Source organism: Spermophilus citellus (assembly GCF_964194105.1).
Source record: "Spermophilus citellus genome assembly, chromosome: 4".
Classification (NCBI taxonomy): domain Eukaryota; kingdom Metazoa; phylum Chordata; class Mammalia; order Rodentia; family Sciuridae; genus Spermophilus; species Spermophilus citellus.
In genome coordinates, this window is record NC_138185.1 from 42,837,113 (window position 1) to 42,864,386 (window position 27,274).

The following is a 27,274-nucleotide window of genomic DNA, read 5'->3' on the forward strand; positions in this document are numbered from 1 at the left end:
GCCACAGCCAAAGGGGCCCCAGCAAACTTCCAGCTGCCAGCAAACTTCCAGCTGCCGGCTGATGATTGGCTCACAGCGGCCCCAGCAACATCTAGCTGATTGGCTCCTCTGCGGTGATGTTCATTGGGCTGTTTCCCCGCCCTTCAGACTGCCAGCTGATGATTGGTTCACAGCGGCCCCAGCAACATCTAGCTGATTGGCTCCTCTGCGGTGATGTTCATTGGGCTGTTTCCCTGCCCTTCAGACTGCCAGCTGATGATTGGCTCACAGCGGCCCCAGCAACATCTAGCTGATTGGCTCCTCCATGGAGCTGCTTATTAGGGGACTTATTTGGCTCCACCCACGCGACCCAGCCAATCAGCCTCAAGAGCAGGAGGATTTTGGGAGGTGGTGAGGTTTGTGTGGGGGTGAGAGGCTTGGGGAAGCCAGTGGTGGCAGTTGGGCTCTGAGGGTTTTTTCCTGAGGAGCTGTTTTGTTTGGTGTTTGTAGTTCTAAAAATAAAGTTCGTTTCTTTTGACAAGTGGCTCCTGAATTGTGCCCAGCCAGACTGCGGCATTTGGTGGCTCGCACGGGGAGCGACTGAGGGTAAGTAAACTGCTCGCCCCCGAGGGCAGGGCGAGAGGATGGGTAGCCATTCTAAGTTTCCTCTTTTGTTTTGCTTCATTTTTGTTTTAACTTGCCTGTCCCTGGAGATGAGTGAGACGGAAGAAAAACCGCTCACATCTGAGGAAAAACTATTTGCGTCTGAGGAACAGATAGGGAGAAAGGACAAATACACATTTCAGGAGGATAGAAAGGCTGATATAATGAATTATTTTTCCATTTTTATTGCATTCTGTCTCGGTTTTGTTTGGCGTCGTCTTGTTGGGTTGTATTATAGTAGAAATACGGGATCAGAAATTAGTAAAAAACAAACCGAAAGACTGTTAAGTAAATTATTAGAGGAAGGAGGCTTCCCAGTAAAATCAAGAGCAGTCAGGGCATACATTGATATAATACAGAGTTGTTAGATATATCACAATGGAACCATCATGGTGAAGATTTAGAAAGAATAGAAAAGAACAACCCAGGGACTCTGCCAGTTGGCACATTGACATTGTGGACGTTCGTATCTGGTTTGCTTAGTCCAAAGCCTTCAGTTCAGACAAAGGTAGAGGAAGGAGAAGACATATTGATTCAAGTAAAAGAGAAGGTCTCTCAAGTTAGTCAGAAAGAGGAAAAGATTCAAGTAAAAGAGAAGGTCTTTCGAGCTAGTGAGACAGAGGAAGGAAGTTTAGAGCAGAAAAAGCCATCAGGGGAAAAGTTACAACAGGAGACTGCTAATAACACCTTTCTATCAGAGAGCGTAAGTGTCCAACCAACAGCACCACCTCTACAGGAGACTGCTACTAACAGCATTCTATCACCAGAGGGCATAAGTGTCCAATCAACAGCACCACCTCCATATGCTAGGAGACTCCCAACCCCCGCAGTTGATAGTTGGGATCCTGAGACAGGATCTCAAGTATGCCCTGTATTTGAGGTAGGAGGGCAGAGAATTTACCAGGGTTTAAATTTCAAAACAGTAAAGGAGCTAAAAGAGGCTGTAACAACCTATGGTCCTCAAGCACCCTTCACTGTAAGCTTGGTTGAATCCATTACCAACTTAAACATGATGCCAGCAGATTGGGCTAATATTTGTAAAGCTGTGCTAAATGGAGGACAATACCTGTTATGGAAGGTTGCCAATGAGGAATTTTGCAAGGAGACGGCTAGGCGAAATGCAGCAGCTGGTTATCCTCAGAGAAATCTAGATATGTTGTTAGGAAAGGGACCTTATGAGGATCGGCAGCAACAAATTGCATATGATCCTGGTGTATATTTACAAATTGCTGTAGATGCAGTTAAGGCATGGAAGACTTTACAAGGACATGGAGGTTTACAAGGTCAGTTATCTAAGATAATACAAGGAGCTAATGAACCTTACGCTGAATTTGTAGATAGGCTTATTCAAACAGCTACCAGAGTTTTTGGGAATACATAACAAGCAATGCCATTAATAAAACAACTGGCTTATGCCCAAGCGAATCGTTGGTGCAGAGATATCATTAGACCATGGAAACAGGAAGATTTAAACACATATATTAAATTATGTAGAGACATTAATGAACAAGAGCAAGTCATGGCAGCTGCAGTAAAACAGGCTTTAGATGCCAGAGACAATAATGAACAAGGGCAAATTGTGGCAGCTGCAGTAAAACAGGCTTTATATGCCAGGCCAAGAACATGCTACAATTGTCAACAAACAGGACATTTTAAAAGGAATTGCCCCATAGGAGGAGGGTTTAACAAAACTAGGTATCAAAGGAGTAGAATACCAGGTATTTGCCCACGATGCCGTAGAGGGAGACATTGGGCTAATGAATGCCGTTCTCAAACCACCATAGAGGGTACTCCATTATATTGGGCTAATGAATGCCGTTCTCAAACCACCATAGAGGGTACTCCATTATCAAAAAACGAACAAGGACCAAGTGTTTATCCACGATATCGTGGAGAAAGGCATCGGGCTCCGTTGCCAAAAAATGGACAGGAGGCCCCAATGCTCCGGGGCCCCAAACCACAAATATACGGAGCACTGGAGGAACCCAGCAACCCCATCAGGGTAGTGACCAGGACACATTGTCCATCAGATCCCTCATCAGACAAACCAGAGGGAGCGCAGGGTTGGACATTTGCACCTCCGCCAGATCAGTACTAACTCCAGAGATGGGAGTTCAAATCATTCCCACAGGGGTAAAAGGACCTCTTCCCAAAGGAACAGTAGGCTTATTATGGGGACGCAGCTCTTCTACTCTAAAATGACTTTTGATAAGTCCTGGGGTAATTGATCCCGATTATGAAGGTGAAATAAAAATTATAGCCAGTTCTCCAAAGGGTATATCAGTAATTTCACCAGGAGATAGAATAGCACAGTTACTAATAATACCAAGCCTACATGATAAATTTTCCAGTCGTGCTGTAGAAAGAGGTTCCAAGGGATGAGGCTCCACAGGTGTAGATTGGGCTATGCTTTCTTTAAATTTAGATTCTCGCCCCATGCTAAAACTAAATATTCAAGGACATGAATTTAATGGGCTACTGGATACAGGTGCAGACCTTAGCATCATGTCTCGTCAAGAATGGCCAAAACATTGGCCATTACAACAAGCCACTCAAACGCTTCGAGGCCTAGGAGTGGCGACTAATCCCGATAGAAGCGCAATGGTATTAGATTGGAAGGATCCTGAAGGATGTGAAGGAACTATACAGCCATATGTATTGGATCATCTTCCCATAAATTTATGGGGACGTGATGTCTTAGATCAATTAGGTTTGACATTAACAAATAATATCAATCAAAATGCACCCACTATTATGGCTAGACAAGGTTTTAGGAAAGGAAAAAGATTAGAAAAACAAGAACAAGGTATAGCAGCACCAATACAAATAGATCAAGGAACAGACAGACATGGGTTGGATTTTCACAAAGGGCCACTGAGACAATAAAAATTACATGGAAATCAGAAAGACCAGTATGGGTTCCTCAGTGGCCCTTGACTAAAGAAAAGATACAAGTAGCCCATGATCTCGTCAAACAACAATTAGCGGAAGGACATATACAACCTTCTGTATCTCCCCATAATACTCCCATTTTTGTCATCAAAAAGAAATCTGGTAAATGGAGATTATTGCAAGATTTAAGAGCCATTAATAATGAAATGGTCATTATGGGAACTGCTCAATCGGGGATTCCTCAATTGTCTGCTTTGCCAAAAACTTGGTATGTTTTAGTTATAGATAAAGATTGTTTTTTTTCAATTCCAATTCATCCTGAGGATAGTCCACGTTTTGCATTTACTATCCCTGCACTAAATCATGAAGGTCCTGATCAGAGATATGAATGGAAAGTACTCCCTCAAGGGATGGCTAACAGCCCAACTATGTGTCAAATTTATGTTAACAAAGTAATCCAGCCACTTAGAAATCAAAATCCTGAACTACAAATATTTCACTATATGGATGATGTATTATTAGCACACAAAGCTAAAAACACACTGCTAGAATGTTATGCCACACTTACAAATTTATTAAAAAATTATAATCTAGAGATAGCAATAGATAAAGTACAATTAAATTTTCCAATTAATTATTTAGGAGTTCTATTATCCTCAACCATGGTCCGTCCACCAAAAATTCAAATACGAGTAGATCAACTCAAATCACTTAATGACTTTCAAAAGTTATTAGGAGACATAAATTGGATAAGGCCTTATCTAGGTATTCCAACAGGAGAATTGGGACCTTTATTTGATATCCTAAAAGGTCCATCAGATCCAAATTCACCACGAATGTTAACGCCTGAAGCAAGAAAGCCATTAAAAATCATTGAAACATATATGGAAAATATGCATTTGGATAGAATTGATATAAGTTTGCCTTTATTATTTATTGTACTACCAACAAAAAATATTCCTACAGGAGTATTTTGGCAAGAAGTTCCATTATTATGGATACATTTATCTTATTCTCCTAACACTATTCTTACTAGGTATCCTGAGGCTGTAGGACAATTAATACTCAAAGGAATAAAAACAGCAAAGGGAGTATTTGGAATTTCTCCCAATAAAATTATTACTCCATATACTATGAATCAAATTGATGAATTAGCTAATGAGTTAAATACTTGGGCAATAATCATGTGCAAATCTAATGTTTCATTTGATAACCACTTACCATCTAATCCTTTATTGTCTTTTTGGTCATTGCATCCTGTAATTTTTCCAAAAATGACAAGAAAAACACCTATCATGAATGCTCCAAATATATTCACTGATGGGTCAAATAATGGTACAGCAGCAATAGTTACACCTGATCAAATTTTTACATTTTTAGTACCCAATCAGCTCAAAAGGTAGAGCTTAATGCAGTATTACAAGCTTTTGTGATGTTTAAAGATTCTGTATTTAATTTATTTTCTGATAGTCAGTATATAGTTAATGCTATAGTATCCCTTGAAGATGCTGGTAGGATTTCCCCTTCTTCTACTGTTTTCTCTTTGTTTTCCACTATACAAAGTTTAATCTGGGACAGAAAAGATCCATTCTTTATAGGACATATCAGGGCACATATAGGATTGCCTGGAGCCCTTAGTTTGGGCAATGATTTAGCAGATAAAACTACACATGACATACATATTTTCTCTACACTAGAAGAAGCTATAAATTTTCATAAAAGGTTCCATGTCAATGCTAATACTTTACAAAAGCGTTTTAAAATAACTAAGGAACAAGCTAGACAAATAATAAAACAATATCAAAATTGTGTGACCTTTTTACCACAAGTTAATCTTGGAGTCAATCCTAGAGGATTGATACCTAACCATATTTGGCAGATGGACGTCACACACTTGCCAGAATTTGGAAAATTAAAATATTTGCATGTTACAGTTGATACTTCTTCTGGATTTTTGATGGGCTCCCTTCATGCCGGAGAAAAAACTAAAGATGTTATAGCTCATTGCTTACAAAATTTTGCCACTGTGGGCATTCCAAAACAGTTAAAAACAGATAATGCCCCTGGTTATACTTCTACCTCTTTTAAACAATTTTGCTCATCATTTGGCATTACTCATATAACAGGAATCCCATACAATCCACGGGGACAAGGCATAGTTGAAAGAGCTCATCAAACTATTAAAATGTACTTATTAAAGCAAAAAGACGGAATTGGGAAGGGGTATATATTCCCCAAAGACAAACTTAAAATAACCCTTTTTACTCTAAACTTTTTAAATTTGGATTCATCAGGACTTAGTGCTGCAGAAAGGCATATGTGTCCAAAAAATGTACATAAGCCCAAGGTACTTTGGAAAGATATTCTAACAGGACAATGGAAAGGTCCTGACCCAGTAATTGTCTGGAGTCGGGGGTCTGTTTGTGTGTTTCCACAGGAAGAACAGCAACCGATTTGGATTCCGGAGAGATTAACTAAAGTCCTGACCCAGTGATTGTCTGGAGTCGGGGGCCTGTTTGTGTATTTCCACAGGGAGAACAGCAGCCGATTTGGATTCCAGAGAGATTAACTAAAGCAATTTCTACAGACCAAAAAGAAGATGATTTGGCTCAAATCCATAACAGCTGATATCCAAAACTCCAATTTGGCTATCCTTACATCTGCGACAGAACCAGGATGCTTTTTTCAATATCTATTTTATTATTGCCCTTTCCCATATCATGAAGTTCTATTTTGTTTTTTGAGCTCATACAGACCTAGGTTAATGTTTTGCTGATCAGTTCTATTTTTTTTTTTTTTGACTATAGAGTTTTTAAACATTGCAATGGAGATTTCACCTGTAAAAAGTTATAAGGCCTTTACTATTATGTTATGTGTTGTATGTATTATATTATGTGTGCACACTTGTGTTTTGTGTTATATGTTTGAATGTACGTATGTCCATATATCATATATGATTGAGCATTCATGAAAAAATGGATCCAAATATTTTTTTTATTCACGTGATTTAAATGGTTTAATTTAAATTGGGTAAATAACTGTTAAGAATTGTTTTAATATGTAAACAAAAAAAGAAGGTTAACAGATCTGTTTGTTTACTTTCACCTTTCCTTTTCATTATATTTAATAATTCTCTTCAAGATAATGTAAATTGTTAAGAAAATTGTTTTTTTCTTTTCTCTTCAAGATAATGTAAATTGTTAAGAAAATTGTTTTCTTTTAGTGCCTTCTGGAATGTTACATAATTTTTTCTTTAGCCATTATTGCTAGAATTCCTATCTTCATCCCAGTGCCGGTGAAGACAAAGATAAAACTAATCTACAGTTTCTGCAATAGCCATCACTGAACTGCTTGCAGAACTTGCCTAAACTATGTGTCACTTGTATGCATTATGAACTCACTTGTATGCATTGTGAACTATCTGTTGGTGCAGCGACTTGTGGTAGTGTTGAAGTATTTTTACTGATGATGTCATCGGTTGTACAATTTTTCCAACAAGAGCCGTCAATTGGCTTGGTGTATCTTCCTCCCTTCCGCTTGTCATGACAAAGACCTCTCCACAGGTGTGGCTGTATACTGGACCGGTAGTCAATGATGGGTAAGATCCAATTACAATGGTACCAACCTAAGACAGGAGGCTGATGCCCTGAGGTCAGCTCATCCGAAGACAGGTAAGGACCATATGTAGTATTGGACAACCTAAGGCAGGCACGGTCCCTAAGCCACATGCTTGTTGTTTAAACAGAGAGGGGGAGATGTTGAGAGCCACAGCCAAAGGGGCCCCAGCAAACTTCCAGCTGCCAGCAAACTTCCAGCTGCTGGCTGATGATTGGCTCACAGCGGCCCCAGCAACATCTAGCTGATTGGCTCCTCTGCGGTGATGTTCATTGGGCTGTTTCCCCGCCCTTCAGACTGCCAGCTGATGATTGGTTCACAGCGGCCCCAGCAACATCTAGCTGATTGGCTCCTCTGCGGTGATGTTCATTGGACTGTTTCCCTGCCCTTCAGACTGCCAGCTGATGATTGGCTCACAGCGGCCCCAGCAACATCTAGCTGATTGGCTCCTCCATGGAGCTGCTTATTAGGGGACTTATTTGGCTCCACCCATGCGACCCAGCCAATCAGCCTCAAGAGCAGGAGGATTGTGGGAGGTGGTGAGGTTTGTGTGGGGGTGAGAGGCTTGGGGAAGCCGGTGGTGGCAGTTGGGCTCTGAGGGTTTTTTCCTGAGGAGCTGTTTTGTTTGGTGTTTGTAGTTCTAAAAATAAAGTTCGTTTCTTTTGACAAGTGGCTCCTGAATTGTGCCCAGCCAGACTGCGGCACTCAAGGGGTCTTCCTTTGTTGTACTATTTGAATCTTTTTTTTGCAAGATTGAACACAGGGCTTCATGCGTTGGATAAAGGGGTGTAGTTCTACCACTGAACTACTTACTCCCTTTTCAGTTTTATTCTGAGACAAGAGTCTTGCTAAATTGCTGAGGATGGCCTCAAACTTATGATCTTCCTACCTTAGCCTTCTGAGTAGCAGGGATTACAGGTGTTCCCTCCATGTCCAGCTCGTTTGAAACAGGCATAATGAGAATATATTCATGTCTTACTTATAGGATTAAAGTTAAAGACTATAGACATGAATAAGGACAGGATATAAATAAAGAAGCATATTTGTGGGGAGACAAGGGAGGAGTCAGAATAGTCTTTTTTTTTTTATGCTGTATTCCAATAGGGTTATGACCTTTGGCAAAGGAAGTTTTTCCAGACTACCTATTAACCTACGTGTCTCTGCAAGTGCCTCATTAATGTATTAATTATTCTTCCTTGCCACTCATATTAATGGTTTTAAATGAAAGTGCTTATAATTCCATAGATTGTTAACTATGCAAATGTTTTCTAAATGAAAATGGAATACATTCATCGCATGTTTAAGAAGAGATCTTATGTGATGTCACTTGTTCAGACTGCTGTAAAAGAATACCATACCATACAGGTGGTTTATCAACAACAGAAATATTTCTCCTAGTTCTGGAGGCTGGAGAAGTTCAAGATGAAGGCAATAGTAGACTCAGTGTCTGGGGAGGGACCACTTCCTGGTTCATAGACAGCCTCTGTGTGCCCACACTTGTAGAAGGGGCAAAGGAGTCCCTGGGTCTCAGACACTAATCCCATTCCTGGAGGATCTGCCCTCATAATTTAGATCATACCGTAAAGGCCTACATCCAAATACCATCACACTGGGGATTAGAGTTCCATATTTGAACTGAGGGAGGAGCACAAAAACAGTCTAAAGAATTTTGTTAAAACTTTTTCCCTCTGTGAGATGAGGTGGGAAAATATCTAGAACACATAAGTGTGAATGTAAAAGCTAAAGTTCAATGGAATCTCAAAAAAAAAAAAAAAGAGTTCTTCTTAAGCTACAATGAACTGTATATATCCTAATATATATATCCTAAAACATCTTCTGATACCAGTTCACTTAATGAACAACACTTATTAAACTATGATGTATGAGGGGCTAGGCCAGTTCATATAAGATCCATCCTAAATATCTTTTGACCCCAAGCAATTCCCAGTCTAACCTTGTGATAGTGCCAAATATATATAAACAAACAATTACAGAACTACATTATCAGTAGGGAAAACCCATAAAACATCATTCTGAAATGTGGTCTGAGGACTGGAGGCATCTGAATCTTTTGGTGGCATCTGAGACTCCACCCTTAAATTCCTGAATCTGCATTTTTTTAACAGAATCCCCAGGCAATTTGGATGCTAAGATTCTAGAAGTGATGAACTGTGGGATTATAGAAGGGTTCCCTATTGATTCCTTGGGAACTGGTCAGAGAAATCTACAAACTGCTGGGGTAATAGGAACATTTAAGGCTGAATAATGACCAGATTTGTGATCATGGGAGTTGGAAAGAGCAAGAAGGGTAATGGAATGAGAAGTTTAGGAGGTACAAGTGGGCACTTTGGAAGATGTGGGAGACATGGTAGAAAACGGACACTGAGGCTTCAGTTAGATGCCACAGACTTTAGACTTGCTGAACATTCCAGAGGAAGACACAGAAAATTTTAAGCAGGAAAGTAACAGAATCGAATTCTTATGCTTGGCCATAACTGGTGGTAGAGTGAAAGATAAACTACACAAGTGAGAGAGGCTGGAGCAGGCAGGCATGTGTCCTTAAATGAGAACGCTCCAATTTTGGACTAGAAAGGAAGTCTTCTACTTGGTGGTGGTGGGGGGGGGGGTAGGGGAGGTGAGGGCAGTGAGTTCCGGCACACAGAAAAACAAAGGATTCCAGTTGCAGCTGGATACACAGGGGTTCTTTCTCATTAGACAGAGTTCTCAGAGTGAGCTCCAATCAGCAGCAGGAGCATCACCTAGGAAATGTTAGAAATGCGAATTCTTAGGTCTCATCCTAGATGTACTAAATCAGAAACTCACAAATCTGACCGGGAATAAGTTACCCACATGATTCCAATGCCAATGCTCTAGACTGCCCAAAATCCTAGAGCAAGTGGTAAAGGCTTAAAAATAACACAACTTGCTTACTGCCTTAAAAAAAAAAAAGTAATGAGAAATGGGTTTTTATGTTGAGTGGCAGAACAAATGCCACATACAACCTAGATTTTATATAGCACGGGGAGCGGGGCACAATACCAATCATCTTGTCCAAAAGGCTCATTTTGGAGAATTAAAATAGTTTTGGTATAGACCATGATGTTCTCCATAGCCTAAATTAAGTAAAACTTCATCATCCCATTTGATTATTCCTGTTTCCTTTATTTCCCCACAAATAACCCCTCAGAAAAAAAAGTTGGGATTCCTAATGTCCCTTTGAAAAACTGTTTCTGCTGCAACCGCCCATTGGAAAAACACAGTCCCAAATTAAAACCCCTCAAAACGGAGCAGTGGGCCCGGCGCCACCAGGCCAAGGCAACGCAGCCATTTCCCAGCCACACCCCTGCGGGCCGTCGGCCTCCTCTGGGCCGCTCCCAAAGATAAATAAATCACTCCTTGTTTTCCAGACCTGAAATTAGCGGTGAGTCACAGAGCACTCTGAACAGCCACGGTCGCCTCGGAAAGGAGGAAAAATGTGCAGACTTTCCCTCTCACGCGAGGGCCCGACGTGCTGGGCTGGCCAATCAGGGGCGGGTGGCGGGAATCGCACCAAAGTAGGTAAAAAATGCGGGAAGCCGCCCCTCGGCCCCGGCTGGGGCCTGGCTCCCGACAGTCCTCCCTCCCTGCCGCACCCGCCGCGGGCCGGACCCATCCTCCGCCTCCAGCCCCGCCCCCAGCTGCGGTGCACACCTGGCCAGGTGGCTACTTCTATGTATGGGCAACTGCTGCGTGGGGGGGCGGGGCATCTTCTGACCCCGCCCCAGGGAGGGGAATAGCCACTCCATCCTGGCTCACCCTTTGCCCGCCCCTCGCCGGTAGGTGTCAGCCTAGGCTCCGCCTCCTTCTCTTCAGCAGGACTAGGGAACCCAACTATATTCCCAAAGACCCAGCCGGTGAAGGGGTACTCGCCCCCACAGCCCCAAAAAGGTGACCGAGGCTCCTCCCCCCCGCAGTTGGGATTCCCGAGGGTCGCAGGGGCAGGGCGTTGCCCGGCCAGCCGGTTGCCAAGCAACGGCGGGAGGTGCGTGACGTGCGCAGCCGCGTTTCGGCCCGGGGCGCGCGCCCGCCCCCTGGTAGGCTCGCGCCGCCGCGTCGGCTCTGCGCTCGGTCTCTGGGTTTCGCTGCTGCGAATAGGACGCTCCGCAGACTCGGTGCTGGTCGGCTTCCTCCCTTGCATCCCTCCGACAGCTGCGGTAAAAATGGTGAGTGGGAAAGAGCCCGAGGAATGGGCTGAGGCGTCCTGGGACTGCGAGTCCCCGGGACGGGTTGGGTACGGAGCTGAGGGGCGCGTCCCCCGCTCGCAGATGGAAGGAACCCTGCTGGGCTGCCGTCTCCCGACCGAGGAGAGTTTCCCGGCCTCCGATGCTCGGTTTGGGCCCTGCGCTCTGTGGCAGCTTCCCGGCCTTTGCTCGGCTCCCAGCTGCTGCGAGGCCTCCGCGGAGTCTCTCCTGGCTTTGGTACACAGGGGCGAACGCCCGCACAGCTTCGGATACAGATCCAGGGGTCTGCAGGCCCGAGGGGAGGGGGGTTGGAACCCGGCGACGAGCCTTGTGGCGCGGGTTTCCCCTAAGCCGGCTCTCAGTGACCCGCGCCTGTTTCCGTCTTGAGATCTTTCCATCAATAAGGAAAAGAAGACCTTTATTCAACGACCCTAGAGGGCGGATGATCGCTGAGGAGCGTGACCCTGGCATGATTAAGAACCGGGTGGCCTTGCAGCCGCTTTGTTTGTCGTATCTGGCAATCAGCTTCCAGCAGCACTCTCGTTGTGCTTGTCAAGCTTGGCAGTGTCTCTTTTAACCCTTCCCTACCCGATATGTCCGTGTATGACTAGAAATTTTCTTTTACTTGTAAACAGTTTGGCTTTGCCACAACTTGAAATGCAAGGTTTGGGCATGATGCTGGGACGCTAATACAAGCAAATTTAAGAGCTTTTAAAAAGTATGTTAAATTACCTGAGTCACTAAAAAGTAAACATGTTTAGTTTATTGTAGATGATGGAGATTTGGCTTAATTTATATATTACTTTCTTTCTCTAAACTGTCACTCTCGTCTGCTGTAAAACAGCGTTCTACGATGAGGTAGAACATTTTGTTATTTTCTGTAGTGTGCACATACTGTTACCATTTTTGGTCAATGATTTGCAGGCAAAGTCTTATCCAGACTTTGCTAGAAATATCACATTGTTATTGCATCTCTCTGTCTGGAATCAGTTGGTACCAGTTTTATCTGCATACAGAATGTTTTCGTGGAATAGCAGTTTTGGTTTTCTTAAGGTATTGCAATTTTCATGAAGATGCAGGCTGTGGAAGAAAAAGAGATTAACAGGTAGTTTCTTAATGGCTGAGGTTGTGTAATAGGGGTTTGATATTTAGTCTGAGGTTCTTTTTGGTTTAATGTAAGTTACCAAGAGGATCACCATCTTAAGTCTTTAACATCTTTAAGATTTTAAGTATATGGTACCTTACACTAGAAGACTTTAAAACTAAAGACTGAGTGCTGATAAATTTAAGACCATCCCTTTTGATGAAAGTGCTTTGAAGTGGACTGGAGCCTGGAGCCTGCTTTAGGGTCTTCTGAATTAATTTTTTTTTTTTTTTTTTTTTTTTTTTTTAGTTTCTAATACAGCCTTTATTTTTGTTTGAAAATAGGACCAAATATTTTGACTTTGGTTAAATGCTTAAGTTAAATACTTAATATTAGAATTTAAATTCCTAACCCTCTGTACCTTAAAATGAAATAAAGGAAGTGTTTTTCTTATTCCTTGGTACTTGTGGGGAGAAGAAATAAAAACGTGGATGAATTCTAATAGATCTCAAACTTTTTGGTATTAGTGAAATCAAGAAGCCTTTACAAGCTACTTTGGCTTGGATGCTTGCAAAGAATAAAGAGTTCAGAATTCAGACCCATCATTTTTAAAGGTAACTCGTATGTTTGGTCTTGTGAACACAAAGCATCTCCATTCAGTCCAACTCTTAGAAGATATTGTGAAGAAGAAGAGTTCCTTTATTATCCTAGATTCTAGTCTAGCATTTTCTTTCTGTATTTGAAATTGTTTAGATTTGTTAGTTTGATACTGGATTCCAAGTTTGTTTCTTTCTTCCTGAGGTTACATTTTAACTGCTAATGGGTTTGTTATAAAATAGCACAATTACTTCCTGGTACTCACCAAGTCTTCTAGAAGCACTTGTAATAAAGCAACTTGAAACCAATTCAGAAAATCATCCTGGGCACTTTAAAATGAGATCATATTTTTAGATGTCTCATTTTATAGTGCCCCCACCCAAAAAAGAGCCTACCGCCACGTGAACCACATTTACACACCTCGAGAAAAAAAATTTTTATGTGTGTACTGGGTGTGCCAGTTTCTTTATTATATGTGCAAAGATTGTTTACCAGTCCACCATCAAGTTCCTAGGGTTGTTTGCTCAGTAGTTTTGTTGGATATGGATTGAGACGTCACACATAGACTTTCCTAGCTCTTATAACCAAGATGTGCACTGGCAGCTTAGATATATGGCTTTCTGGAAAGTGGGAGTATAGTCTTGCCCCTAAAATAAAGTTCATGTCTACTTGATATTCTAACCTGTTAACTTTACCCTAATCAGAACTCTGTTCTAACAAACCAAGCTAATAATTTTGAAACATTTTAAGCAATAAAGTATGCATGATTTTTATAAAAGGTTAACTTTTTGCCATATTCAGCCAAATATGCATCCCCAGAGATACCTATTCCTGTGTCAAAGACACAATGTACTGGCCCACTAAGGAGATGATTTTATTCAGGCTATAGCAAATTAGGAAAACATTTATTAAGGAGAAATTTCTCAAAGAAAAAAGGGGCACATAAACCAGGGAATCTTGAGGAAGAATGGAAATGGGCCTTATTTCAAAATATATAACAGACCTGTCCTTTTTAGTTACATTTTTCCCATAATACAGAATAATGAGGGTGAATTTCTTTACCATCACTGCTTTCCAGGATGCAAACATAATCACCTAAAATTGATCTATTCCATTCTCACTGATAGTTCCATACTTTGTCGCTATACATATATGATATGCATTATTAATAATACATATTGTATTTACATAAATGCTGTGCTCTGCCCTTTGCAGCTTTTTTAAACACTGGATGACTTCTAAAATAATATAATAATATTCCTTTCTTCTGTCACATAAGTCTCTTTCCAGGCCACTTAGCTGCTAAATCACAGAAATTCAGTTCTCTGTTCATTCTAGTCACCGGCCATTCTCCAGCTTCTGGTAGGGCTAAACCATGGAGCACTTCAGGGTAGAATTCCTTTTTTTTTTTTTTTTAAGCTGAGGTCCATGGAGATTAACCCTTTGCACTTTATATGTGTTCCCCTCTTTTTCCTAGGCAGTTGACTAGCCAAATGTTAAAAACAAACATGGAATGTATGGAAATTTTACTTTCTGTTCAGATGTGCTCTGAATTAAAACTTCCCTAAAAAATAAAGCCTATTTAAAAACAAACTTTCAATATAAAACATAATCATGACTATTTTTCTAATAGAATTGGTTTAAATAAAATGTTTTATAATAAAGGAGGACTCTGAGCATTTATGGTTTTATGCTAATGTAACTTGATAATATATTTTGAGTAATAATTAAATACCTCAAGTTGAAACACATTATGCTTGAAATTAGAATAAATCTCCAAGGTCCTGAAAACTAAATTTACATATAAATGCAGTGTTTTATTTCTTTCTTTTGGCAGTACTGAGAATTGAACCTAGGGCCTTGTGCATGCTAGGCAAGTGCTCTACCACTGAACTACACACCCAGCCCTTTCCAAATTTATCTTAAGACAGAGTCTTGCTAATTTGTGTAGGCTAGCCATGAATTTGAGACACTCCCGCCACAGCCTCTGGAATAGCTGGGATTACAAATGTGCGTGAATACATTATTTTTCTTCAATACCTTTGTTCTATTCATTCATTTATTTTTATGTGTTGCTGAAGATTGAACCCAGTGCCACACAAGCACTCTACCACTGAGCCACAACCCCAGCCCCAAATGCATTGTTTTTAATCTGCAGAGCAACACTTGAGTCCTGAGTTCCTAGGCCCAGTCTCTTTATTGTACTGTTTGCTATTTGTACATATAATCCACAGAACAATAAAGAACTAAGATTGTTGTAGTTATCTCGAATTTATTTCCTTTGGGGCATAATAGTCCTCTCTATATTGTCCATGAGTAATATACAAAGGTTCATAACGAACAATTCAGAAATATTTTAATGACAGTTTTTTTCTGTCCCTTTCCTTGTGTTGATGTGAGAAGCTAGAAGTTTTTACGTGAAATTGTGCTTCTGAGCTATCACCTATTCTTTTTTCTTAAAATTTTGTTGAGAAAGATATAGACTTAGAGAAATAAACATAAGGCTCATTTATCCCAGTATTACTTTGGACACGCTTGTTACATTCATTGGAATCTGTTATACCAGGACCTCCATCGAGTCAATAAATTTTAGTCTAGAGTGATTCTTAATTCTGAGCTAGTCTTCTCGTAACTGATCTTGTTGCTCACTCTAATCTATAATTTGCTTTTTTGTGTTAAAATGGAAGAATCAATTTAATTGTGTGTGTGTGTGTGTGTGTGTGTGTGTGTGGTGCTGGGGATTGAACCCAGTCCAAAGACCTTGTACATGTGAAGCAAGTACTCTACCAAATGAGCTATATCCCCAGCACTAAAATATTTTTTAAAGTAATTGGTTTAAGTAAAAAAAAAATGCAATTAAAACTTAAGAATTGAATCTAATTGAAAGAGTGAAAAGGCTGAGAACTAGTTCTGTTGCAGCAAGACATAGGTGAGTTATCTGAAAGAAACTTCAGTACATATTACAGTGAGGTCATTTGTCACTTAATTTTGCTTTTGGATCACATCTGAGGAAGACTGTTTACTCCTTTCAGTATTTTAAGATTATAGTTTGCTACTTTTGTTTGCCTTATCCTAGAAAAGCAAAGATGAGTTTCCTGTTCTTATTCCTCTCTTAGCTTGTACAGGTAATCATGTTTTGATTTCAAAATGTTCTCATATTTTTATTGGTGTTATTTTCAGATAGTAATAGAGCTAAGGCTAATGTGCAGGCACATAAGCATAAAGTTAAGACTCCTCCAACTTGCTCTGGAGTAATCTTTTAAGTTTATTGTTGAAACCTGGGGGCTTTAAGGAATTCTCAAATTATTGAAGTTTTGTTATAAGAATGTTTAACCTTTATACCAGTGTTGTAAGATAGAAATAAATACAAGTTATGTGTGTAATTAAATTTTTCTGGTAGCCCCATTTTAAAAAGTAGAAAGAAAAGATGAAATTTATTTAACATATCTATTTATTTATTCAACCTATCAATTTATTCAAATTTATTTATTCAATCTATCCAAAATATTGTATTAACTTGGGGGGGGGGGGTATCATGGATTGAACTCAACCACTGAACCATATCCAAAGCTCTTTTTTGTATTTTATTTAGAGACAGGGTCTCATTGAGTCTTAGTGCCTCATTAAGTTGCTTAGGATGACTTTGAACTCTTGATCCTCCTGCTTCAGCCTCCCGAGGTGCTGGCTGTATCAACTTTATTTTAAATTATTTTTTTAATGTATATATTTTTTTTTAGTTGTTGCTGGATCTTTATTTTTTAATTTATTTTATATATGGTATGGGAGAATCAAACCCAATGCCTCACACATGATAGGCAAGCTCTCTACCACTGAGCCACAGCTCCATCCCCTGTATCAACACTTAATCAGTATAAAAAATAATGAGTATCTTTACATTCTCTTGTCTTTCAAATTGTTTGAAATCCTTTGTATATTTTATACTTAAGGTTCATTTCAATTCAAACACATTTTCTTTGGACAGATTTGATCTATATTTAGATACTGTAAAATTTACAGTTGAAAAGGTAGAGTCACATAGCCAAGTTGCTCCAGATATACTTAACATATTTTCTAGTAATAAAATTGAGGACTTTAAAATACAATTAAAATGAAATAAAATTTAGTCACACTAGCCATATTTAAAGGACTCTCTAAGCTACATGTGGTTAGAGGTCATCTTATTTGACCAGTTTATTTTGTGGATTGGTCTGTTTAATATGTAATGAGAAGTTGATATGATTACCAACAATTTAATTCTTTGCATTTCTGCCCATGTATAAGAAGCAGCATTAGTGGCTCGGGAGGCTGAGGAAGGAGGATCAAGAGTTCAAATCCAGACTCAGCAAAAGTGAGGTACTAAGCAATTCAATGAGACTCTCTTTAAAAACAATATACAAAATAGGTCTGGGGATGTGGTTCAGTGGTTAAGTACCCCTGGGTTCCATCCCCGGTACCTCCTGCCAAAAAAAGAATAGTACCCCCCAAAAAGGGATAGTAACCCCCCAAAAGATAGTACCCCTCCCCCCAAAAAAAGGATAGCAAATGTTTCTTTTATATCACTCACTAAGATATTTTGTGAAACTAATGTTGAATTCTTTAAAGATGTTCTGTACTATCAGTAGTATGATGCCTGTCATAGTAGGCTCACACAGATGTTAATGAACAGGAAGGAAAAGTTGTTCTTAGTTGTGATAAAAGACGGGTTCTTGTGGAGATGGATTACTTTAATTTTTATACATTTTGTTCCCACATACTTTTTTAAGATTCAATGGAAATTGGGGTTTAAGGACTGAACTAATTGAATAGGACCTCCTCTTTTCAGACTGTATTGCAATTTAGAGAATTTACAGTGAAAATCCTTTGAGATAGATGAGGCAAGTATTATTAGAGTAATATCTCTAAAATGATTCTGGTATACAGAAACCCCTCAATAAATGCCAATTCTCCTCCATTCCTTGAAAATGAAACCAAGTGGTATTTGATGCTCAGTAAAGTATCCTGAACCATAGAAAAGCACTTGAAGTCCTAACAAAAGAAAGCACAAGAAGTAATGCTGTCTTAGATAAATACTGGGTGTCAGGCATTTGTGTTCTCATACCTTACTCAGTGCTTATCCATTTAGGCAGGTGTTGTTCCAGTTATACCATACAGACCAGTGGTTAAGAGCATGGACTCAGAATCTGGATGTTGAAATTTTTAAAATCTGGGTTCCACCACTTACTAACCAAATGACCTTAAGTTACTGGCTGTTTTGTACCTTGATTTTATGATTCTTCCATGTGAGAATGTCAATAGTGCCTACCATCACAACACTATGGGTTTAAAGAAGTGCCTGGCATGTAGTAAAGTGCTTATCAGTATTGGTTAGAATAATATTATCAAATGGTATCAGCCTTGGATCTAATTTAGATTGATACTCTTTTCCTTACTTGCTATATGAATGGAAAAAGTCAAATATCACTGAACTCCTTAAAAATGGATTTACGCTTAGCCAATCAAAAGGCAGCTAAACCTTCAAGAGCTAATTCTGGGAAGATCTCCTTGACATGGTAGCTCCCTCTAGTCACCTCTCTTCAGACAGAATCATTTATTTTTGACAGCCAGGGCATCTTGCTACTCTGTAGCACTAATCACATAGATTCCCACTTGTACATGTTGTCTCTAATTAACTTGAGTAAATGTTTAGAATAGTTCAGAGTTCTTATTAATCCTATATCCTGTATTGGTTTTGTCTCTTTTCTTCCCTCCTCCTTTGGTGGTGCTCTTAGGGATTGAACTCAAGGTTTCACACATGCAAGGAAAGCACTCTACCTCCCCAGCTTTTTTATAATTTTGAGATAGGGTCTAAGTTGCCCAAACTGGCTTCAAAATGTGATTCTCCCATCAGCCTCCCAAGTAGCTAGAATTACAGATGTACACCATTGTGCCTGCTCTATGTTAGCCATCATATCCTTATTCCAGCAGTGCATGCTTTTGTAATTATAGATCATATAAAAGGGTGGGGAGGAGTACATTAGAACATGTTTCTGTAGTTTATTATTTCTTTAATGTTCTTTAATGTTATTTTACTTAGAATCATATATAATGAATTTTTTTATTTTAATTTTTGTGGGTGACTTGATTCTTGATGTAAAAATACCTTGTCTTTCACTCTTAGATATATTTTATTCTAAAGTAATTAAGAAAGAATTAATCATAGTTTTTCAAACCCCTCAGTGTTTATAATAGCAATCATTCATTCAACAAATATTCAAGGGATTGTTACATGCCAAGAATTAATCCAGGTACTAGAGATATAGTATTGGAAAAACACAGTTTGTTCCTCATTGAACTTACCATTCTAATACAAAGGAGCAGACCCAAAACAACAACAACAACAACAACAACAACAACAACAAAAACCCAAATTATGTCAGATAGTAATTAAAATGGTATGAAAAAATTAAAATAATCAATAGGCAATACCAGCAGAGTTGTCCTTTTCTGCTAGGATTGTTGGAGAAAGTCCTTTAGTGAGTGGCATTTAAGGCGAGCCTTGCATGGTACAAAAGAGCTAGCCTTTCGATTCATTTCAGGCCAGAGGAACTCTTTTGTAGAAAGACCTTGAGAACACAATGAACATTACATATGCACATTAAAAAGAGGCTTGTTTGGCTAGAGTTCCGTGAAATAGGGGAGAAAGGGGTTATAGGCGAGAATTAGTCCAGGAAAAGTGGTTAGGCCAAAGGTAAGGAATTTGAATTTTATTCTGATCACATCAGGAAGCCATTAGGTGTATAGTAGTGGGGACAAGTTAAGTAATGGAGAGAGATGATTTGTTCCTGTTCATCAGTGTGTATGTGTACAAATGAGCCCCCCCCCCCAATTTTTTTTTCAGGCAGTAAGTAGATGGTTATAGCTTAATTTAGAATTTTTGGTAGTGGAGATGGTGAGAGGTGGGTAGATTGGATATATATTTGTGGGTAGACTTTATAGAACTTGATGTAATTTGGTTGAGTGGCTTAAGAGAAAGAAAGATCATCAGTGGTGGCTCCCCAGATCTAGACTCAAGGTTGATGATGTCATTAAAATAGTTTGGCAAAAACAGAGGTTCTTAGAACTTTGAGGAATAATATTTTGATCCAGCTTATTACAAATCTTCAAAATACCTTAATTGCTTATCTGATTATAAGAATAATTGTAGAATATTAGGAAAAATTTAGTAGTAATGACAATCCCAACCAAAATGTAAACATTTGGCACATTTTCTCCCAGGCCATTTTTTATATATGTTCATTCTTCAAATAAATAATTTTTAGGTTCCTCCAAGGAATAGGGTACTGTTGTAGGCTTTGGGTACTCAACAATATGTAAGATAAGGACCCTGTCTCTAAGAAGTATGCATTCTAATGGAGAGAGAGTTAAGAAATAAGAATCCAACTAAATAAGATAATTATAGATTTTAATACTTAGTTTAGTGGAAGAAATGATTGTGTGAAAACTGCCAATATAAATTATTTTTCCCACACACAGTTGAATTCATCTATAAGGATAAAACTTTATTTCCCATGTCCCAATGTAATGAGTGCCAAGGTAATTCAGTGGGGGAAAGTAGCATTTTCAACAAACTGCTGGGACAACTGGATACCTACATGCAAAAGAATGAATTTGGATCTCTGCTTCACATTATATGCCAGATTTAACTCAAAATGGATCAGAGATCTAAATTTAAGAGCTAAAGCTATAAAACTCCTTGAAGAGAACATAGGCATAGATCCTTATGACCTTGTTTGAAGCAGTTTTTGTTGATTTTGTTTTTGTTGTTGTTTTATTTTGTGAGTTTTGGCATTTCCAGGTGACTTGACACTGAAAGCACAAGTGACAAAAGAAAAAGCAAGCCAGCTGCCACAGTGCATGCTTGTAATTCCAGAGACTGGGGAGACTGGGGCAGGAGGATCTCAAGTTCAAGGCTAGCCCTGTCTCAAAATAAGGGTTGGGGATGTGGTTCTATGATAAAAGTACCCCCTGGGTTCAATCTCAAGTACTGAAAAAAAAATTTTTTTTAATTTAAAAAAATAAAACAGATAAATTAAAATTCATTAGAATTAAAAACATACATGCACCAAAGAATATCATCAAGAAAGTGAAACAACAACCCACAGAATGGGAGAAAATGTTTGCAAATCACATATTTGACAGGAACTTGTATGTAGGAATATATAAAGAACTCTTAAAACTCAACAATAAAAAGACAGCCCGATCTTATAGACAAAAAATATTTTAATCATTATTTGTAGAGATGTACAAATCACCAATAAGCACATGAAAAAATGCTTAACATCACTAGTCATTAGGAAAATGCAAATCAAAATCATCATAACATAATGCTTTTTATCCTCCAGGCTGGTTATAATAAAAAGATAACTGTAACAAATGTTGGCAAGGCTGTGAAATTGGAACCTTTCGTGCATTGCTGGTGGGAATGTATGATATAGCCATTTTGGAAAGTTCGGCAATTCCTCAAAAAGTTAAACTTGGGTGGTACCATATGACCCATCAGTTTTGCTCCTACTTATATACCCAAGTAAAATGAAAATGTATGTACACAAAACTTGTACTTGAATGTTCACAGTAGCATTATTCATAATAGCCCCCAAGTGAGCACAACCCAATTGATCAATGGATGGATAGGTAAAATGTAGTATGTCCATACAATAAAATATTATTTGGCAATCAAAATAGTTGAAGTACTGATAATGTGTTACAGCAAGAATGAAACTTGTAAACATACTGAGCTAAAGAAGCCAGCCACCAAAGACTACATTTTGTATTATTTTGGTTGTATGAAATGTGAATAGGCAGATCCATGGAGATAGGACATAAATTAGTAGTGGCTAGGGCTGTGGGGAGTGGAAAAGAAGAATGAGTGGTAATGGATTTGAGGTTTCTTAAGTTATGGTGATAGATGCACAACTTTTCGAGTATTCTAAAACCTACTGTTTTAGTCAGCTTTTTCACTGCTGTGACTAAAGGATCTGACCAGAACAACTATAGAGGAGGAAAAGTTTATTTCAGAGCTCATGGTTTCAGAGGTGTTAAGTCTATAGAAGGGTGGCTCCATTCCTCAGGGCTCAAGGTGAGGCAGAACATCATGGTGGAGTGTGTGGCTGAGGGAAGCAGCTCACATCATGGTGATCAAGAAGCAGACAGAGACTACACTGGCCAGATTCAAATATGTACCCAAAGCCACTCCCCATTTCTCACTTCCCCTACCACTTCAGTTACTACTCAGTTAATCCCTATCAGGGGATTAAATCACTGATTGGGTTAAGACTCCTATAACCCTATCATTTCTCCTGTGAACCTTCTTGCATTGTCTCACACTTGAGCTTTTGGGGGACACCTCACATCCAAACCATAACACCTACCACATTTACACTTTAAATGAGTGACTTTGGTTTATAAAATATATGTGTGAAAATGATTCCAGTTGTATCATCATGTATGTACTGTGGCATTAAATCATCTTCCTGTTAAATACAATTCCATTATTATAAGAAATTCTCGGGGCTGGGGATGTGGCTCAAGTGGTAGTGCGCTTGCCTGGCATGCGTGTGGCCGGAGTTCAATCCTCAGCACCACATACAAACAAAGATGTTGTGTCCACCGAAAACTAAAAAATAAATATTAAAAAATTCTCTCTCCCCCCCCCATCTCTCACTCTCTCTAAAAAAAAAGAAAGAAAGAAAGAAAGAAATTCTCTGTTGCCTTTTCATGTAAATCTTTGAGCATGTTTCATCATTTCTTCAAAATAGGTCTTAGGTATGATATCACTGAATCAAAAAGTTATGTGTTTGGTACAAGCAAAAGAAATAGCAGAGTGAATATGTAACCTGCAGAACAGAAGAAAATATTTGCCATCTGTTCATCCAACAGGGGCTTAATATCCAGAGTGTAGGAAATCAAATAACAGCAAAAACCCAAATAATCTGATTTTAAAGTGGGTAAGTGATCTGAATAGACATTTCTCAAAAGAAGATATACAATGCTAATAAGAATGTGAAAAAAAAAAAGTTCAACACTAACCATCAGGGAAAATGCAAATCAAAACCACAGTGAGATATCTCACCCCAGTTAGAATTGGCTATAATCAAGAAGAAGAAAAAAAAGGGGGGGGCAGATACTGGTGAGGATGCAGAAAAAGGAGAACCAGAAAAGATAAAAATCACTTGTATTTCCACTATGAGAGATAAAATTGAGTTGATTTTTGTGTATGATGAGAGAAATGGGGTCTAGTATCATTCTTCGGTATTTGGAGATTCATTTTTCCCACCACCATTTGTTAAAGAAATTGTCCTTTTTCCAGTGCATGTTTTGGGTGCCTTTGTTGAAGATTAATTGGATATAGATGTGTAAATTTATTTCTGAGTTCCGTATTTTGTTCCATTGTTCTAGGTATCAGTTTTTATGCCGGTATTATGCTGGTTTGTTCATTATAGCTTTATAGTATATTGGGGTAAGGTATTACGATACCCCTCCACCTTTATTCTTTTTGATCAAGATGCTTTAACTATTCAGGATCTTATGTGGTTCCCTATGAATTTTAGGATTTATTTTTTTCTATTCTGTGAAGACTACCATTGGTACTTTCATAAAGATTTTGTTGAATTGGTAAATTGCTTTGGGTAGTGTGAATATTTTAACAATATTTATTTTTTTGATCCATGAACCTGGAGTATCTTTCCATTTTGTGTGTGTGTGTGTGTCCTTTTCAGTTTCTTTCAGCAGTGTTTTGTAATTTTTGTTGTAGAGATTATTCACCTCCTTTATTCCTGGGTTTTTGTTTGTTTGGTTCTTAATTTAACTTAAATTAATTAATTGCAGTGCTGGGGATTGAACCCAGGGCCTCATACATGCCAGACAAGTGCTCTACCAGTGAGCCACATCCTCAGCCCTGGGGTGGGTTTTTTAAAGCTGTTGTGAATGGGATTGCTTTTTTTGATTTTTTTTTCTCTGCAAGTTCATTATTGCTGTATAAAATTGGTACTGCTTTTTGTGTGTTGATTTTGTATCCTGCAACTTACTGAATTTGTTTACCAGTTCTAACAGTTGTTTGATGGAGTCTTTAGGTTTTTTCCCTGTATATCAAATTCTGTTGTCTATAAGCAGGGCTAATTTGGTTTCATCCTTTTCTATTTGGATAATTTTTTTTTCTGTTACCTTATTGCCCTGGCTAAGACTTCCAATACTATGCTGGATGTTGAAATTATTAAAATCTGGGTTCCACCACTTACTAAGAGTGTTGAAAGTGGACATCCTTGTCTTGTTCCTTATTTTAGAGGAAATTTCAGCTTTCCCCCATTCAGTGTAAGGCTGACTGTATGTCAGGCCTTTCTTGTGTTAAGTCATATCCCTTCTATACTTAATTTGTTGAGGAATTTTGTTAGGGGATGTTTAATTTAATTAAATGCTTTTTCTGCATCTGTTGAGATAATCATACAATATAGTTTTTGTCCTTTATCATGTTGATATGATATATTACAATTATTTATTTCCATGATTTAAATCATCCTTCTATCCCTATAATTAATCCAATTTGGTCATGCTACATAATCTTTTTGAATTCTTGTTAGATTTGGTTTGCTAGTGTTTTGTGATAATTCTTACATTTATGTTTATCAGAGATATTAGTTTATAGTTTTCTTTGTTGTCCCTTTGTATGATGATGGTATCAGGGTAATGCAAGCTTAATAAGTTTGGAAAGGTTGGAGAGGTATGTTTTGTTTCCTGTTTTCACAAAATGTATGAGATAGAAGGATTGTAAAGATTTTTTCAGATATTAAAAAAAACCTTTGAAACAGTCATTCTATCTACTCAGAAAACTATTAACATCTTTTTATTAAGTAGTGCTTTATTAATTTTTCAAATGCAAACTATTAAATGCATCAGTGTGTTTCATGGGATATCAGTTTCTTAAAGGTCATGTGCTTTTTGCATATTGATAAGTGTATTCATTAATGTCTCATGTAGCATTTATGCTAAAATTCTATTTACATAATACATATTTTTAAAAATAAAAAGTATATAACCATAAGTTTTAAAACAAATATTAAGTATTGAACATTTAATGATTAAGTAAACATTTGGTTGGCAACTTTATGATTCTGGGTAAATGGAGAGTCATATATGTGTACTGGGCAGAGAATGAAGATACTGAGTTCTTGCTCTTTACAGAGCACAGTCTAGTGGGGGATTCAACCTGCAGACAGTTAATCACAATTCTAAATGATACTATGATAGAAATAACTAATACATGGAAGGATCATATAATTTAGATTGGAAACGGTGGGCCAGTTGCTAACTGGAGGGCCAAGTAAGAGTTGCCTTCCCAGAAGAAGTGATTTCTGAGTTAAATCCTGAAGGACTTGGGTGACACAGTGAAGAGGTGAAAGATAAAAGCATCATAAGAAAATGTGGATATTCGGGGAATCTCAGAGTTGTACATGCCTGGAATTAAGAAGGATGAAATGGGAAAGGAGGCTAGAGACGTAGGGCATAAGGAGTTGAACATCGTATGCTAAGGGTTTTAGATTTTATTATGAAGGAAATTGGAAATCATTGGATGAAAACAGTAAGGGCATAAGTTTATTTGCCAGGGAACTTAACATCCCTACACTGCTCTCTGTGCCCATTCCCAGTTTTCTTTTTAGTTTTTTATAAGAGGAGGGGAGAAATAAGAAATACTCTATTCAAGATTATACAACTTCCTTGTTCTTCCTACCCTCCCTTTTCTCACCTTTTGCCTGTTACTGGGGGTGGGAAGCCTATTAACAAACCATATTAAGAGTGTTTGAAAAATGAAATTGCATGCAATCAGAGATTTTAAAAAATTTAAATCTACTTTGGCTGTTGAGATGATTTTCTGACTTGTTTTAAGAGATTGTTAAGATTTTTAAAATTTCTTTTGTTAGGGGAGGTGTCTCAGAGTTTTGGTTATTGAATGAATTTTTTTTTTCTTACTAAAGTTTATCCATGAGTCTTTTAGTGGAGCTCTTTAAATATTAATGCATATCAGGTAAAATTGCTGTTTGGGGATCTGGGCTTATAGTGTGCACCTGTAATCCCAACAACTACTTGGGAAGCTGAGACAGGAGGATTGCAAGTTTGAGGCCCACCTGGGCAACTTGGTGAGACCTTGTCTCAAAATTTAAAAAGGGGTGGGGATGTAATAGCACTTGCCTAGCACACACGAAGCCCTAGGGTCAGTTACCAGTACCATACACACACATACACACACACACACACACACATACACACACACACACACAAAATCATTTGGTCTGTGTAGACTGCCATCTCAAGAACATTTTCTGTACTTTACTATAAGATGGATGAGGATTTTTTTATTATCTTTTTTTAAAATTCTAATTTGTAAGGATAAGGATTTTTATAATTGGAAATTGGTTGTATATCTAACTCTTCATCTTGATTTGTTTTTTGTTTTTATGTTTTGGAAATAAACCAGTATATTAAGACAGAGAGTTAACTTGGAACATTTTCTGGATCACTGATGGGCCATGTAGTGACTTTGTATAATTAGTGGTACTCCTCCCTCTGAGTGATGCAGCCTTAGGGGAGGAACAGTTGGCACTCTTCCTAATGGTTGCAGCCCTGCAAGCAAATAGTTGCATGAACTTGAATTCAGCTTTGTCTTACCCCTTTGAGCAGGCACCTTTAATCAAGGTACAATCTATAAAACTGCATACAGTACCTCTGGACATTTAGAACTTATCAAAAGATTGAGGATTTCTTGTGCACTTGTTTGACTAATGCATACTGGAAAGGGACAGATTTTAGATTTATAAAACCTGTTAATTCACCCCAGAGGCCCTAGCTTTCATCACTGTGGGTTTTGACTTATGGTTATAGGTGATAACCTATGCCAAAGAGAATGGAAGGAGGTAGTGTAATTGAATCTTAGTATGTTAAAGGGACTGCCACCTTCTCTTATTATGTATATCTTTGCTATTTAATCACTTAATAATCATGGGAAGAAAGAAGAGATACACATCAGATGTCAGGTTTACTTTTTAATTCACAGTTCTGGTCAACAGAGAACAAACAGAAATTTCTGTTTCAAATATCAATTTTAATGTTTTTTAATTCTTTATCCATAACATTCCACTGCCCAAAGACTTTAGTAAATATTGACCACATTGGTAAGTAGGAAGCACTGAAGAAGCTC

The 27,274-nt window shown here is 38.5% G+C and overlaps 2 protein-coding genes across 3 annotated transcripts in view; one reads left to right on the forward strand and one right to left on the reverse strand.

Annotated features, from left to right (window-relative positions):
* Window positions 1–10,848, reverse strand: part of BFSP1 (beaded filament structural protein 1) — a 72,472-nt gene extending 61,624 nt beyond the window's left edge. The window contains exon 1 of the mRNA XM_081289893.1: window positions 10,559–10,848. The gene's annotated coding sequence lies outside the window, so the exon portion shown is untranslated. The remainder of the gene's footprint in view (window positions 1–10,558) is intronic.
* A 345-nt stretch (window positions 10,849–11,193) lies between these two features.
* The window catches only part of DSTN (destrin, actin depolymerizing factor), a 32,425-nt gene continuing 16,344 nt past the window's right edge, over window positions 11,194–27,274 (forward strand). The window contains exon 1 of one of the 2 annotated variants that reach the window (XR_014021444.1): window positions 11,194–11,351. Coding sequence is in view for 1 of the 2 variants with exons in the window: in XM_081289895.1 (XP_081146021.1) it covers window positions 11,349–11,351 (3 nt within the window). In the remaining variant the exon portion in view is untranslated. The remainder of the gene's footprint in view (window positions 11,352–27,274) is intronic. The other variant, XM_081289895.1, reaches the window with a different exon arrangement.